The sequence below is a fragment of the Sardina pilchardus genome, chromosome 17, assembly GCF_963854185.1.
Source record: "Sardina pilchardus chromosome 17, fSarPil1.1, whole genome shotgun sequence".
Classification (NCBI taxonomy): Eukaryota; Metazoa; Chordata; class Actinopteri; order Clupeiformes; family Clupeidae; genus Sardina; species Sardina pilchardus.
This window is the reverse complement of record NC_085010.1, coordinates 15,176,815-15,193,584: the sequence shown is the minus strand read 5'-3', so window position 1 is coordinate 15,193,584 and position 16,770 is coordinate 15,176,815. Positions and strand designations below refer to the sequence as shown.

Here is a 16,770-nt window from a genome sequence, read left to right as displayed (position 1 = left end):
GTGCGCGCGCGTGCGTGTGCGTTTATGTATGTGCATATACAGTACGTACAAGCAAAGATCAGGATTCCCATGGGTCATGGAATTTCTGGAATTTTTTAAAGTCTATTCCAGGCATGGGAAGTCAGGGAATTGTATCATTTTGGGATAAAAGTAAGGGAATTCAAATTGTTCATATGGTCTGAGCATGTGTGCGAGGGAACTAAAGGCTATGGTATGGTGTGTGTGTGTGAATTAGAGGCTATGGTGTGGTGTGTGCAAGTGTGTGAACTAGAGACTTTGGTATGGTGTATGTGTGTGTGTGAACTGGAGTGAGCACTCGTGCGTATGAAGTGTGTGAAGCATGCGTCCCAAAGTGGCCGGCGGTCGTTTTTAACTTCCTCCTGTGGGCTCTGGTGTTTTAACTTGATGCCTCGGCTGACCTCCAAGGCATGGCCCACTAGGTGTTTCCCCAAAGCCTACTGGTTGTGCTGACAGAAGCGCTAGACGGCCTCATCACCACACACACACACACACACACACACTTGGGACACCAACACACTCACAGGATGCCACCGTGCATTTCTCATCTCTTATGCACAAGTTTGATTAATATGACAACAGATGCAACCTATATGCCGCAAGCATGTTTTGTGACTGCCTTGTGAGTGAGGGCAATACACCCTTTGCACAAATTACACCCAGACATCACCACTTGTCCTGTAAAATGTGAAAGATCTAAAAAAAAAAATGCGGATCGCTGTGACCAGCTAATGCGACTACAGCTTAGACGTCATGTGAACTACAGTCCAGAGCCCTTTGGTTTGTTGTGCAGATGAGGGGCTATGAATCATGTTGCTCTCTGGCCGAGGTGAGGGAATAAAGCCTGAGACATCATGTGCCGTATGCTGACCAGAAGGTCACCGCTGCCTCCCCTGGCCACGGGCATCGCGTAATGGGCTCTCTCGGTCCCGCCGATGGTTCGGATGCCTGAACAACAGCTCCCAGCTCATCTGCTGTGTTGGAATTGAGGGGGATTAGAGCAGGTATGGCACTTTCCACTTGCTCATTGGTACCCTCCAAATCCACCTGAGACCCAACCCTGCCACTGGCCTCCAGCTATGCCCCCCAGCTACTGTAGGCCGTGTGGTAGGCTATGAACAACGGGAACAACGGGAACAACAAGAGAGCGGCTCAAATGCCACACGGAGGTAAAGAGTGACACTCCCACTACAAAACTCCCCTCTTAAACAACTTTTATTTTTTAAACTGCAAAGATTCAGCCCGGCACTCAGGTAGAGATAGAGTTTGTGATCGGTGCTCTAGTAGGGAAAAATCAATTGATATTAAAAAATTAAATACAAATATAAAAAAGCTTTTGCTTTGCCCTGAAGAAGACCACTCTTGGTCGAAAAATGTTGGCTTGTGCGATTTTTAAAAACAAGACTTAACTAATATATATATACTGTATATATTTATTTTTTTAGAAAAAGAAAAAAAACTGAATATGGATATTCAGTATGAATTGTATAGACCTATATGTACAGTAGATACATGCAGTAACAGTAACATTACAAAATAAGAGTATGTGCAGTAAGAACAGTGTAAAGATCAGTAGAATATGGCTATGTATAAAGAATTGAACATGGCTATGTATATATGTAATTGAATTTTATAAATATGAATAGAATACTATGGATGTGAGAGGGGGAGGAGCTGTTGAGGGGCAGAACACCCGCCTCCTTGTTGTCCCTGTCAGGGTTGCCATGGTCGTGGACACCACAACAGGGGGGAGGAGGGGGTTGGTTGGTTGGTTGTCCCCGGGGTGCAGAGCTAGAGTTCAGGAGGGTGACAGCCGCAGGGAAGAAGAAGCTTCCTCTGAACCTGCTGGTTCAGGTGCGGAGACACCTGTAACGCCTCCGGGGGGGTGGGGTGGGGGCGGATGGTCTATGGTTGGGGAGAGAGCAGTCTCGGATGGCCACGGTTAGGGGAAGTGAGGGACTGTTGATGCGATGCTTTCCAGTCGGATGCAGAGCAGTTGCCATACCATACTGTGACACAGCTGGTGAGGATGTTCCGAATGGTGCATCAGTGGAAGTATTTAAGTTATGTCATAGGTTGACTTTTATCATTTTGTCACATCATTGTGACTTGAAATATCATGCAATTATTTTTGTAGGGATCGGTGCCAACTCTGCGGTTTGATCCAAAGAGATCAGATTCTGGACTTAATCAGGCTTTAGAATAAGTCAACACATTAGTAAATGGCTGAAAGGTTAGGGCAAGTTCAAAATGACATAACTCGTGGATATGCGGATTAACCGTAACTGGATTTAGCTCAACTGATTGAGTCTCGAGGGAAGAGTTGTGATTACAACACAGTTGTTTTCTAGACAATGGCTTGGCAGTCAGACCCAGTAGGCCTATGGCTGAAAGATTCCCATGACCCTCTGTGGATGTCATACACCATACTATAAACCATGTGACTATTCTCATCAAGGGGTAGCCTATCGTAATATCTCTCAGCAACTTTGCACCAAATCCTCAGTTTCCAGTTGCATGCAGATATAATACATTTATACTGCTTTCCTTAGTTGTTTTGTTCACCTTTTCCACAACTTCCATACACTTGATTTTACCAACTACAATTCAGAGAAGACAATAAAGATAGAGATTATAGAATGTTTTAGATAATAACTTTTCACATTTAAGGATGAGTCAGCAGTTTTTGTTCAGAAAACTATCTACTGTATAACGGACGTCTAATAAAATCTAATTAAGTAGCACCCACAGTTGCAGATATGCAACACACTTTTTTTAGGGGCAGGGCCAAAAAAGTAAAATGGCTTCCCAAATTTGTTTTCTATATTTTATTACCTGTGTATTCCATTTTTGTGAATACGCACAGAAGTGTTTCTATCTGTCACATGATGTTGTAATTACAGATTTCAAAATGGCTTCCTTTATGTCAAACATGTGCTCACCCTCTCTCGCCATTTGAGACACCCAAAGAATATACTTCAAGGTAAGAAACCAAGTAAAAGTGAATATATCTAGTCAAAACAACATCTCTAGACTAGACATCATCATTATATAGTTGTTTTAATTTTACCAAAACAATGTTTTTGTTAGAACGATGTTTTGAATAGTGTTGCAAAGATGCAACTCTGGCCTTTCATGTACCAAGTAAAAGTGAATGTATCTAGTTAAAACAACATCTCTAGACATCATCCATTATAGTTTTTTTTTTATTTTACCAAAACAACATTTTTGTTAGAACGATGTTTTGAATAGTTTTGCAAAGATGCAACTCTGGCCTTTCATGTGTACAGTTGCAACACAAATGTTTTGCAAAGATGTAACTCTGGCCTCTCATGTATACAGTTATGTACAGTAGATAGTGCATGCTGTACATGCTGCATAAAATATTCTGTCAATTGTATTGTAGTACTAGCAGTTCCTGGTGAGCTTTCACTACACTTTTCTGCCAAAAGATCTGCTGAAAATGACTTGATTTTGTGAACGAACTTGAACCCGGAAAGGTCACAGTTGCAAATATGCAACATTGCCTAAAATAGTCAAAAATGGCCCGATTTCAAAAATTCCACTGATATTGGTTTACTCCCACCCCAAAAGATGCAACATAAGCCAAAATGATTTTTTTCAATTATTATTTCTATGCTTGGGTGCTACAGGGTTAAACACCAGCAGTCCAAGTCAGCATCGAGCATGCTTTGATGCAATACTATCCAGACATTTAAAATGTCCATCCTGTGAGGGTAACTATACCTGTCATCATGTCTTATCCAAAGCTGTGTGCAACAACGACTGTGTGTTTGGTTGGGACAGACTGTGTGTTTGGCTGTTGTGATCGTGTATAAGCATGGTCTCTACTTTTAATGATGATACGGGTACATGTTATCTGTGGTCACGAAGGACAATAACTAAGTCTTTTTCCGTGCTGTGGGAATTGGGGCGGTTCAATCAGCAGAGCTGCGGCCTCTGCCGTTTCAACCGCTGCTAAAAACGTTTTCTTGTTTGCCCAGAACAGCTGCAGAGTGGATTTAGGAACAGGGAGCCCTTCCAAGACGTCACAAATGCAAAGGGACTGGATTAAGGCAAGCTCAGATACATATATAACTAATACTCCTCCTGTTCCAGCTGACTCATTTGGGCCCAGCTTTGGTTACAGGCGGCCTACCCACCTGACCCCTCCCTGAGAATAGGATTCTTTTCGACTGGCCCTGAGGCCGTGCCATCTGCACCACGGTAAGCAAAGCAGCGGCCTGTCCCGCAGCCGGCAACCAAATTGTTTTTATGGTTTGGCTGCTTCTCTAGTGTAATAGAGACCTGAATTCGAGACGCCGTTTTTTTGAGCAAATGGCAACTGGTGGAAAAGTTATCGTCATGTTGTTACCAAACGGATGACAAATCCAGTGATATCTAGTTTGAGTAATACAGTGTTCACACGGCACCTTTTATTGTCTCACAATTAGTCAATATTTACATCTGTACACAAGTGAAATCTTTTTTTTTCAATCTTCAAAAATCTTAAAACCGTCAAAGGCAGTAAAAGACTGTCATATACAGTATAAATATAATTCAGTTCCAATGGCATAGAAAAAAACAGGTTTTAGTATTCCAAGTATCACATAAACAGTGCAAATATCCAGGTTCTCCCACTTCAGAAGTAAACTCCGCATCAATAGATTGTTCTCAATCCATCTTCAATGAGTCCTGCTGCACTCACAGACTCTGAAACGGATTATTGAAGGTGATGCGGTATCTCCACCTGTAAGAACAAATAAGTAAACGAGAGCAAATGAATAAATAAACGATAATAAATAAACTATTTAGAAATCATAAAAGGCCATAAATAGATAAATAAATAAATCACAATTAATAAATCATCAGCAAATGTACCAACTATTATTATTAACATTATTATAGTAACGTCCAACAGACACACTAGTATACATTACATACTGCACATGCCATAAATGTGTAGAAAGGACACATAAGAATAACCAACGAGACAAACATCCATCAATCACTTTTTGTTTTCTTTCCACTGAGAAAAAGAATCCTCTCATTGAACCCAATGAAGAGTGTTTTGTTTGTTTTGTCTCGCTGTCAAGTGCACCAGCCTGGGGAGGCATTTCTCTTATCGCAACTGGGCGAAATGGGGCGCTATTTATAGTTGCATTAAGTGGCAGGAATTTCACAGGGTCACTGTCTCTGCCATCCCATGGTAACACAGACTTTTCCACGACCACAACATAATGTGCTCTGCAGAGGGCTGTTTGATTGGCCACTCTGTCTTAGTGCTTCTAGAACCTGATAATGTGTTCCTCAACCACATTGTCGTTTCGTTTAGCGCTTGTACTCGTTAACTTCGGGAAAACACTCTGTGCCTGTCAGGAGGAATCAATTGGAAACTGAAGTGCCCTGTGTGTCCTGATCTGCCTTCAAACAGGTTCAGTGAAATGAGACGCATGCTTCTGAGCCTCAGGAATGCTCTTGAGAGCAAAGCGAAGCAGTGCCTCATTCTTCAACAAGCCCAAAAGCCTGTTAGCACCTCTAACAGATGTCTGAATGCAATGCCAGTATGACATAATGTCTGCTGTGCTGTGACTTTTATTTTTTTTATTACGAACACTAAGAGCTTTGGCAGAATCAAGCTCGCCACTAAGAATTCATTAATGGCTGTCTGAAACTGTTATTTTTTTTTATCTCAACTGTGGAAAATGGCGATCATCTGATGACGGCTGTCGTCTGTGTCCTGTGTTTGATATGGCTAGCGATGAGCACAGGAAGTGATCGTCTCACCTTTCGGAGGGATCTTACGCTGCTTCCACGAATGGCTGCCATTAATTCATCGTGGCTTGACCTCTGTGGAGTGGAGGGCCTGGACAGCTCTTCACCCTTTCTGTCTACAGGCCTCAGGGCGTTTTTCAGTTCCTTGAGAATGTTGGGTGTCTTGACTTTGTTCGCGCCTTTCTTGCCCTTTTTACTCTTGGTTTTAGATTTCGATTTCACAGGGGCCTCTCCCTCGATGCACTCCTCGTGCCGTTTGATGACCTCTGCGATCATCCTGGTCGGAGCGTTCTTCTTCTTCTCCACCGCCGGCTTGGAGGATGGGGGCGGAGGAGGTGGTGGTGGGGGAGGAGGAGGTGGAGGAGGAGGCGCAGGTGGAGCGTTCTTCGTGGCCTCGTTGCGCGGCAACTTAGGGGAAGACCACGGCGAGCTTCGGGGCGTTCCGTACGGCGACGGCGTCGGGGTGTTCTTCTGCAGGGCACTCGTACGAGGGTTGACCGCCGATGCTCCTGCATTTGCCCCACCTTGCTGCCGCTGTTCCTGCATTCGTCTCTGCCTCTGGTAGTCCTGGTTGCGGGTCAGGATGCCCGTCATGCTCATCCTGGGGCCCGGCAGGTCAAACTGGTAGCCCAGCTTCAGCAAGGTGGTGTTCTCCCTCAACAGCTTCACCATCTCCATCTCCACCTGGCCACCGCAGATGTGCCGCTGGTTGTGGAACCGAAGCTCCGTCATCGTCTTGTTTTTCGTCAGGGCCTGCACCATTGCGAGCACACCTTTGCCCGTGATGTAGTTGGACTCGATGTTGAGGCGGATGATGCCGCTGTTCTCCCGCAGCATCTTGCCGATGGCGAAGGCCACGTGGTCGTCGGCGTGAGTGTTGGCCAGGCTGAAGTTGGTGACGTGGGTGTTGGAGCGCAGCGCTTCGGCGAAGCGCACAAGATTCTCCTTGGAGATGTCCTCGATGTTGTTGAGGTTGACCTCGGTTGTGTCCGGGTCGTTGGCCAGGATCTTCTCCAGGACGTCGTCCACCACGGTTGGGTTCTCGCTGTTGGAAGGAGGAGTTGGAGTAGGCGTTCTTAGTGGGTCTGGGCTTCTTCTTATGGGGAAATCTTGGTTTTGGTGGAAGGTTTGCTTTGGTACCTCCAGGTAAGTTTGTTTAACAACCTCCGGTTTAATGTCTGGTTTCTGCTGTTTATCCTCCTCCTCTTCCTCCTCATCCTCAGTCACTGCCTCTTCCTCAGACTCGCTCTCTTCCTCAGACTCACTCTCTTCCTCTTCTTCTTCTTCCTCTTCCTCTTTGTGGTCATCCTTATCTTTGCCTTTCTCATCTGCCTCGTGTTTATCCTTCTCGTCTTCAGAGGCGTCACTCTCTGTCACACACTCCTCTTCCTCATCACTTTTTGCGTCTTCATGTGCCTGAAACTGAGAGATTTTCAGATTTTTAAGGTTGTAATATTTAAGAATAATATCAGCATTATTTTCACCACTTTGTGTTAGATGATTAACCTCAATTTTATATAGTATTGCATATAAATAATAACCTCTGTGGTGATATGCACAATTTACCGGTACAAACTATTTCATTTTGGTAATGGGTAAATAACACAATAATGTTTGCCAAGACCTACAGGCATTGTCATTTTGTGTTGTCCTCATCTGGACATAGAGATGTGTTAAAAAAACAAGCTGTGTTATTTTCAACACATTTATGTTATTTTCAACACATTTTTACACAAGAGTGTACAAAGTATAATAGCAATGTATTGTCCTATCTGGACATAGAGATGTGTTAAAAACAACACAAGTTGTGTTATTTTTAACACCTTTGTCTTAAGAGTGCAGAAAAGAATATATGGTGGTCAGTGACTTCAATGTGTTTCTGTGAAGTTTAGGGTATGTGATGTGTCATTTTAACTCATCTTCTGTGTGTGCTCAGGGACAACACATGTTGTGTCGATTTCAACACTGCAATTGTGTGGCTGGCTTAGTGAAAAAACAGAGTTCAGCTATCTCAAAACAACAAACAAAATGTGTATCTGCAAAAATATGTACCTTTTTGTTTGATTGTTTGCTTGTTTTTGTTGTTTTTTGTTGCTACACAACAGTAACACAAAATCGTGTTGTCTCTGAGCTCACACACATTATGTGTCATTTTGACACATTACTCCTTAGAGAGCGAGTTGCTGACCTGTGTAGGGCTAGAGCCCATCCTCTCCTCCTCCAGCAGCTTCTCGGTCTCCCTCTCCCAGTACTTCATGAGCGCCTCGCGGCTAAAGGTGCCGGTGGGCGTCTTCTCCGTCTGGTCCCTCTGCCTGAGCCCGACGGGCACGTTGGCGTCGGGGTCGATGTCGGCCAGCTCCTTCTCCAGCTCGGCGAGCTCCTCGGGGCTGAGCATGGCGAGCAGCTCGTCCTCGTCCATGTCCTCATACTTGCTGAGCTCCCGGCGGTAGCCAAAGTCACTCATGATGGCCGTCCTGTGTTGTGAGGCTAGTCCAATATTCACCCTCGACGAAATGACCGAGTCGCTGGGCGGTGGTTGGGGGAGGGGGGATTAGTCCTTCTTCTCGGCTCCCCTTAAAGTGTCTGTGGAAACTGCAGCACCAATCTGGTGGAGGTGGCTGGAGAGTGCTCGGCTATCTGCTGTCTGTGGCTATCTGTGTGTTTGCTGGTGCCTGTGGGGGGGATCGCTCGCTCGCTTGCCGCCCCTGTCTCTAATCAGACCAGCTGCCGGAGGAGCCTTAAGAGGAGGATCAGAGGGGATGCGTAGCAAAGTGCCAACCCATGATGCCGTTGCTTTTTTGGGAGGCGGGAGTCAATGGGGATGGATGGAGAGGGCCACAAAAAGAATGTGAGCTCAGTTGGAAACACAGTTGGGCAGCCGCCGCACATCCCCCCCCCCCCCTCCCTCTCCATGGAGGCCTGTCAGTGGATCTCTGTGGCATTGTTCGTGTCCAAAACAAGGCCAGCTGTCCCCAGGAGTAGGGGAGCAAGCGTAGCACCAAAGAACATTCACCACCAGTAGGCCTACCAATGATGCAACCAGCGTTGGGTTCTAGGATATTGTGTGATTTGTTTCAGCTATAAATTTGATTTTTTAATGGTGGATTCCATGAAGATATCAGGAGTTTCATTGGTGACTCTAAGTTTAATTTATGTCTAAAATGACTGTTAGTAACGGACCCATCATTAAGAATAGGAACATTCAGCCATACGGGGAAAAAAAGCGGTTACACTTCACTCCACAGGTATCTACATAAAAGTGACATGACACTGTCATGAACATGTCATAAACATTCTTAACAAGTCATAAATGTTTATGGCATAACGCTTCTCTCATTTAGATGTTGTTTTTGTCGTGACAAGTTAGGGTTAGGATTCATGTGTCATGATATACTTTGTACTGCATGTGCCATATACTGTACAGTATCACTACATCTACAGTATCTTTATACAGACCATAAACTGAATTGGCCTAACCCGAATTCCTAGGATTCCGAAGTCTAAGCAAAGTCCACATGAAATATTTCAAATATTGATGAATCTGTTTGTATCACACTGGAACACCAAGCTTTGTAACTTAATATTATGTGTACAGGTAATTTCAAACACAATTTTGCTCACATCTTCAACTTGAGTAGCCTACACTGTCACACACATCATTACCCAGAGCATGCCTATCGTGTGTGTGTAACATAGCCATGCAGCTATGCCTTGGCTTGGAGCCTTTCTCTTTTTTTCTGAGTGAAGCGGGTACCAAAAATACCACAAGGCCCCAGCTCAATGCGTCAGCGAGCTAATGAAAGAAAAGAGGGTTATCGCTCAAGCCTTTATCAGCAGCGGCAGGCAGCGGGAGGTTTAGGGGCCATTGTATGGATTTGAACTCCGGCGCACACAGCCACTTTCCTCGGCTCCAATCTCTAGTTAATGTCGTCATTTGGATTTGAATGTCCTTTTCCCTTGCTGAAACACAGGGAGCTGTCACACATGCTAATCCGCCAACTGTCTGGGAAGAGTGGTGAATCTGCTTTTGGGAGTTTAGGGAGAAAATGGTCAGGGATGATGTAATGAGGCCTGTCATGCTTTCGTTTGATCCTGTCGGATGCCACGTCTGATTATTCAGATTTGTGTGACCAGACACACAGGGTGTGCCCCTTTCTCTTTTTCAACGTGAGTGTGAGTGTGCGTGTGTGTGTGCGTGTATGTGTGTGTGTGTGTGTGTGTGTCTGTCTGTGTATCTCTCTTTCTGTGTGTGTGAGTGTGTCTGTGCATCTCTCTCTCTCTGTGTGTGTGTGTGTGTGTGTGTGTGTGTGTGTGTGCGCGCGCGAAAGTAACAGTCCATTACGTTCACCGTCACTCTTGAATAGCATTGCTGTCCGTCACAAGAGACGGGGCAGAGAGCAGGGCTACTTGGCTATGTGGGCATGTCAGGAACACAATGTCCACAGTATGTCTGTCTCTGCCTGCACCACTGGCTCCCGTTGACAGCAGGAGAATGCTGTTATCACAACAACAGCAGAAGCTAGTGGTACTTACCGCAGCACACCGAGCATTTGGAAAATATGTCTGAGTGAGGAGCACTTAGTCGAGAGCTCCATCTAGATTTGAACATTTTATTTCAAATTGAGAGTCTCTGGATATTCAGTAAAATTTACAATCCATTTTTCATGCTGTTGAATGTAAAACAAGAAACTGGTACAAAACTATTTTTTTTTTTTTACGGAAATACATTCATTCACTCCCACACTCACTTGTGCAAAATCACAGCTATACAAAAAAAACACATATTGTTGAATCACATAGTGCCGTAAAGGTCGTACTCTTTGTATCTCAGATAGTTCTTGATGGTGGGGGGAAACGGGACGGTCTCCATGAAGTCGGGGTCGGATAGCCGTCTCGTAGTCATGTGTTTCCTGATGATCAGTCTGCACTGGTGCTGCAGTGACCGTGGGTTTGCTAGGAAACCAAAACAGATTTGTTTACGTCTCTCCTGTCCTGCATTTGAAGAGTTATTTTCCAAAAACGCTATAGGCCTATCCACCATTTTAATGAATTTTCATAAATATTTTGTTTTAATTTTGTTTTCCAAGTAATTTCAGTGAAAATGAAGCGGGTTATGTTTAGTTGATTTATCTTTACTCAATCAAAACAAAACAACTGTATTTTCATTGATAATACATGAAATACACAATTAAATAACATGACTTTTTAATGTTTTCAAAAATGGATGTACTGTATAGCGTTCTGGAAAAGAGCTCTTCATTTACATGTGTACACTTAGTCAGCGCTTCAAAATTAGGAGACAATCTTGAGGGACTAGTGACTCACTGAGCGTGTGACAAATCTCCGGCCACTCTTGCTGACGCTCCAGAATGGTCTGTAGCTTGTGACACAGGGGGACGTGTCGTACGTAGTCGAGCAAGATCCGCACGACTCGCCCCGCAGAGTGCACCATCGAGGACACGCCGATGAAATCACAGAACTGGAAAGACAGGGGGGGGGGGGCAAAAACATTAAGTCATTAACCCAGGAGCTGTCTGTTCTGAGACGAATGGTTTAATGACAACCCTGAGTGAGAGAACACAAAGGAAGTGGTAAACCTCCTAATATATGAGCCCTTAACCAGTTCTGTCACTTAACTACATACTTGAAATATCCCCCTCCTGGTCCATCAGCATCCACACATCCAAACATATACACATGTAGGCCTTACTTCAAGCAGTCACTCAGTGTATAGTGTATACTCACAGCTATTTTATCTGGGTCGCCGCAATAGCTGTAAAGCATGGCATGCACCTCCTTCCAGACGGTGGCCTGGAGCCAGCCCTCGCGGTGGTGGCAGCGAAAGCAGCTCTCGGCGTCGTAGCCGTGGTTGAGCAGCAGGCGCGTCATGGTCTCGTCGCGCAGGCAGTACTGCAGCGCCGAGGGGAAGGCCGTGTCGCACAGGCCCGTGAAGTAGCCGTTGACGTCGGCGCCGTGCCGGAGCAGCAGGCTGGTCAGCTCGTAGCTGCCGGCGCGCACCGCCACCAGGAGGCAGCGCAGGGGGTCGGCGTCGGGTCGCGCGCCCGCCCGCAGCAGCGTCTCGGCGCACGTCACGTCGCCGTTGGAGACGGCGAAGTAGAGGGCGCTGCGGCGCAGGTCGCCGTAGTTGTCGGAGATGAACGTGGCCAGGACGGGGTTGACGTCGAAGCCGGAGCGGATCAGCAGCTGCAGGCACTCCACGTGGCCCCCGTCGGCCGCCGAGTGCACCGGGCTCATGCCGGAGATGCGCACGGCCCGGCTGGTGGTGATGGGGATCAGAGTCTTCAAGGCCCTGATTCAGCAATATTGGGAATCGTATTAGGCCAAAGAGTTCAAGTACACAAGCTAATTGTGGAAAATATAAACTACTTATGGGTATTATTGATTGATAATATTTAAGTCTACAAGCTCATAAAACGTCCCGTGAAATGCCATGTGGAAATTCACTTCTTTTCACCATCTATTTTTGTGTGTAAAATCAAAACGCAAAAAGTGTCTCAACTGTACACAGTCTACCCCCGCACACACATCCAAAAGTGATCAACATTGGGTGTTGGACATGCACATGTCAGGAAAGAACAAGAAGTCCACCAGAATATGCTCCTTAGCGTTTTAGAAAATGGTGATATACCATTAAAAACACACTAAGGAACATATTCAGGTGTGCCTAACTGTATTAGGCCACTCAGTGGACAGTGGAATGTCCATCATTATGACCACAGAGGAAGAGCGGGGTAACCCTGGCTTCATAGAGTAAAAAGGCCAACGTCAACGCCATTTTAGAAAATTGTTCTGTCTCTTGAGTGTCGAATCCATAGATGGCAATGTCTCCAGCACTGGGCGTTGGCCTAAAGTCCTACCATGTTTTGATTCTACAGATGCACTTTAACAATGGTGATTTCAGCAATTGACTAGTTGCACGAAAGGCTCTCCGTGAGCTTGTTTGTTCCTGTGTGTTTCAGCCAGGTGTGTTTGAACCTGCATGGACCCGGTTGGGTGTTGCACCTTGTGAATCAGCACATAAAGATAAAGAAGGACGTGTAGACACTAATTACATCCAGAATAGCGGCAGGTTCAAACACACCTTGCTCCACTGGAACAAGCTCACCAAGAGCCTTTTGTGCAACTTGTCAATTAGCTGACCTACCTAGCTGGGTCACCCACCTTTGCATAGAGGTGTCTGAAACTACACAATAGGCTACCAACCCAAAGACAAAAAACACGTACTCATTCAATCACTAGTAGGAATCTTACTTCACTTATTTGGGCTTTAAAGCAACACTAAAGCACTTTTCCCTCTTTTGCGCGAACGCTATTTGTTTAACCAGCAAATAACAATGTCCACAGACAAGGTCGAGTATGTTGCATGATTTTATGAAAGTATAATGTATTATGACATCGAAGCAAGTCAAATTTGTAGTTTCTTATGTCTTATTCCCTCGTACTGCAGAACCACTACCTGATCTGGTAAACTTACATAGTGTGGTTATAGCCGATAGAGAGCCGCAACGCGAATGCAGAAGTGCCGTTCACCCTGTTTCGAGTTGATGAACCACTGAAGTGATTTTGGGAACACTATTTTAAGGTACGAAAAACTCTTTGGTGTTGCTTTAAGTCCAAGGATCATTAGACCCGTGTTATTGTCTCGTGACTGAATCACTCACAGATAATGTCCTTCGTATGCAGCGCGGTGGATGGGCAGCTGAGAGCACATGCTGGCCACATTGGGATTTGCACCATGCTCCAGTAGCAAGTTTATACAGTCTAGATTTCCTGAGCCAGAGGCATCATACAGCACTGAGTCTCCATTGGCAGCCTGTGCAGTCACATCGCCACCTAGTGGAAAGCAGAGGAAAGTAAGGTTATATGTTAACAACAGTGACATACTATAAGTTCAAGATGGTGATATACAACAGTTGCTCTATTCCCACAGCTAAATAATCATCGGGCATGCTGTCATGTGTTTTTACTTTTTTGTACATTTACTTTTCCTTCCTTCAGTTCTTCAGATGTTGCATTATTTTTCGAGTTTTCGATAAAAGCACTATCTATTCGATGGTTCATTTAAAGGTTCTGAGTACAACCTCTATCTATGACACACATACGCAACCTGGACTCATCGTCCAGTGATGTCTCCCAACGAGGTCATCAGGTGTTTATGTGTCTTAACATCTGACACCCTCACCTTTATTCTCCTAAAATAATCTTTGCCCAGCTTACCCACTGATCTATAAAGAATAACTTTCCCATTGCTGCCGCCCCATCAACAATGAAGCCAATGGAACTGTCCCAAATCGTCCCAATATGGCGGCGGTGTTCCAACATTCTTTTACTGTCTATATGCATTCGACTGGCAAGTGGTCCCAATATGGCCGCCGTGCTGAGGCTTTATGGTTAGGTATGGCTAAGGTTTATATCCAGCTATCCAGTGTTTTTTATAGATCAGTGAGCTTACCGTGATCGATGAGTATCTGCAGGATCTCTGGGTGGGCGTACTCGGCGGCGACCCCCAGCGGCGTGACCCCGTGCCTGTCCCGGCCGTTGGCGTGACCCCCCTGCCTCAGCAGGAGCATCAGGACGTCGCAGCAGCCCACCTTGGCCGCCTCGTGAGTGACCGTCCAGCTCTTCAGACACACCTGGTTCACAAAGGCTCCCCCGATGATGAGGTCCTGCACTATGTCGTACGAGCTGTTCCTCACGGCTGCCGGTCACAATGGGAAAGTTCAAAGGTCAAAGTTTATTGTCATGTACTCTCAAGGGCACATTATGATGGATGCCGGGAGTTGAACCCACAACTTTTCTGCTTAATCCTCCTTAGCCACTACACTACACAACATTTCAGTTGGGAACGGAATGGTGCATTGTTTACCGTGCAGGAGTGCAGTCTCATTCTTGTCGTTGGTGTTGTGGGGGGAGGCCCCATGCTGGAGCAAGATGCTCACATTCTCTAGGAATCCAGCCCGGGTGGCCAGGATGAGTGCGGTCTCACCGTCTGTGGTCTTCTCCTCCATGGTCACTTCATGTGAGGCTGTCCACCAAAACAAGTTTTGTAGTCTTTGATTGTAGTCAATTTTAGATGTTACTAAGACAGGTTTTTTCACATTACAGTCTAACAGGAACAGGAATTGTTGAATGCTCAGTGACATGCAAATTATATCTGTGTAAAAAAAACACTCTAAGTTTAAGAGTGATTTTCTGTAGAGGTACAGTCATATGTCATAAGTTGATGGTGGCAAAGACTAGGGCACTACATAGCCAGTACCTGGAGCTCCCCCTAGTGGCACTCTCCAGCAGTAACAGACAGTTCAATTTGAGCTATAGGCTACTGCATCTGGAATATAAGTATATAATTACTAGATACACAATGAATATCTAATCTGTGTAAATCTGTTACTCTCTCTCTCTCTCTCTCTCTCTCTCTCTCTCTCTCTCTCTCTCTCTCTCTCTGTGTGTGTGTGTGTGTGTGTGTGTGTGTGTGTGTGTGTGTGTGTGTGTGTGTGTGTGTGTGTGTGTGTGTGTGTGTGTGTGTGTGTGTGTGCGCTAGAGATTATTTTCCAGTGCCCACCTATCAGTACTGTGTCCAGAACCTGGGCCAGTGGCTGGACAGCGGCCACATGCATGGGTAGCCAGCCCCTGCTGTCCCTCTCCTTAAAGGCAAAGCTGTAGCGTGACAGCCCCTTCAACGAGAATACGTCACCTGGGAGTATCAATAAATCATACATTTAACATACTGGATCACAATACCAATCCTCATTACACTCATGCACATCTTTATCTTTAGTATTTAGTATTTCACTCTTTTAGTCATGTTGATTTGTTGATTTGCTTTTTATTATCCTGTTTACATTATGTTGTGTGTGGTGTCTTAAGTTGCTGGGACCTTGAATTTCCCCTTGGAAATCAATAAAGTATCTATCTATCTATCTATCTATCTATCTACATTAACACCAGAGAGGGTTAAAGCGGAGCTTTTAAAGCGGTTAGTAATCAAGGATCTTTGTGAACACTGCATATTTGTCATTACAGTATATGGTGGAAGAACTTAAGCTCCATAGCCTACCTTCCTCAATGGCTGTGAGGACCCTCAAGTATTCATCACTGGCTGTGGGGAAGCTGAACAACATGGGGATCATTTTGCATTGTCGTTTCTAATATGTTCACCCTTGAATTAAGCTTGTTAATTTGATTGTCAAAACAAAAAGGTATGTTATACATACATACATACCTCTCTATTGAGCTAAGCAGTGGGAATTTGCAAGTGTCTTGAATGCTCAGACGCACGGCATAGTCGATTAGTTGATCTTCATCCATTTGGTCAATTGCCTCCATGACTTTTCAAAAACAACAGTAGCCTAAGTGGCAACTACATAGCAAATAGGGGCCTCACATCAGAGGTGTGTCATGTCAATAGATTGTCTATCTACAGTACCCCTTCTAACTCACCACAAATCCATTGCTGTTTCATAAACAATAACTTTCCTTACCTGCAAACTTTTCACAAAAACAGTCTTTGAGACCCTCTTCCCTTGCAGGCTGCACTTGGTGTGTTTGTTATTGAGGCCACCGCTGGGATATATTTAGTCGTGGCCTGCTTTCATCACACATTCTGAGAATGCGAGTCACACTATACCAGACAGTGCTGTGTTTCCTCGTGTGCATGTGTATCTGTGTCTGGAGCAGGAGAGCTTGTGTTTCAGGAGGAGTCACCCGTTGGCAGAGTAGATGCTTAGTTAATGTGTCAGCAGGTATCACACCTATCAAAGATACAGAGATCAAGCAGAGTTTCCAAATTGATTAATTACGCCTATCATAATATGCAAGAATTCTGCTCCAATGTTAGCCATTGCATTACACATTCAAATTCTAATCTCGTTTCAGTAGAAAATGGGGGACATTTTTGAATAATTTCGGAATTGTTCTTATTTGAAGTATGAAAGGAGGATGCATGATACAATGCAT

At 45.0% G+C, this 16,770-nt stretch overlaps 2 protein-coding genes across 3 annotated transcripts; both read right to left on the bottom strand.

The window, feature by feature from the left end:
• Positions 1–4,423: 4,423 nt before the first annotated feature.
• Positions 4,424–8,489, bottom strand: lmod2b (leiomodin 2 (cardiac) b). The gene is made up of 3 exons (XM_062517770.1): positions 7,982–8,489; positions 5,806–7,215; positions 4,424–4,768 (listed from the first exon to the last, which is right to left on the bottom strand). Exons 1-3 carry the CDS (start codon positions 8,255–8,257, stop codon positions 4,742–4,744), a joined length of 1,713 nt encoding a protein of 570 aa, XP_062373754.1. The 5' UTR covers positions 8,258–8,489; the 3' UTR covers positions 4,424–4,741.
• Positions 8,490–10,383: 1,894 nt separating this feature from the next.
• Positions 10,384–16,546, bottom strand: asb15b (ankyrin repeat and SOCS box containing 15b). 2 transcript variants are annotated; one of them, XM_062517768.1, is made up of 10 exons: positions 16,296–16,546; positions 16,037–16,174; positions 15,872–15,924; positions 15,377–15,508; positions 14,681–14,839; positions 14,267–14,512; positions 13,476–13,647; positions 11,539–12,103; positions 11,119–11,272; positions 10,384–10,746 (listed from the first exon to the last, which is right to left on the bottom strand). In XM_062517768.1, the coding sequence occupies exons 2-10, from the start codon at positions 16,138–16,140 to the stop codon at positions 10,586–10,588; spliced, it is 1,746 nt and encodes a 581-aa protein (XP_062373752.1). In that variant the 5' UTR covers positions 16,141–16,174; positions 16,296–16,546; the 3' UTR covers positions 10,384–10,585. The 2 variants fall into 2 exon arrangements, with proteins under 2 accessions (XP_062373752.1, XP_062373753.1); XM_062517769.1 differs by having other exon boundaries at positions 16,037–16,142.
• Positions 16,547–16,770: the final 224 nt, after the last annotated feature.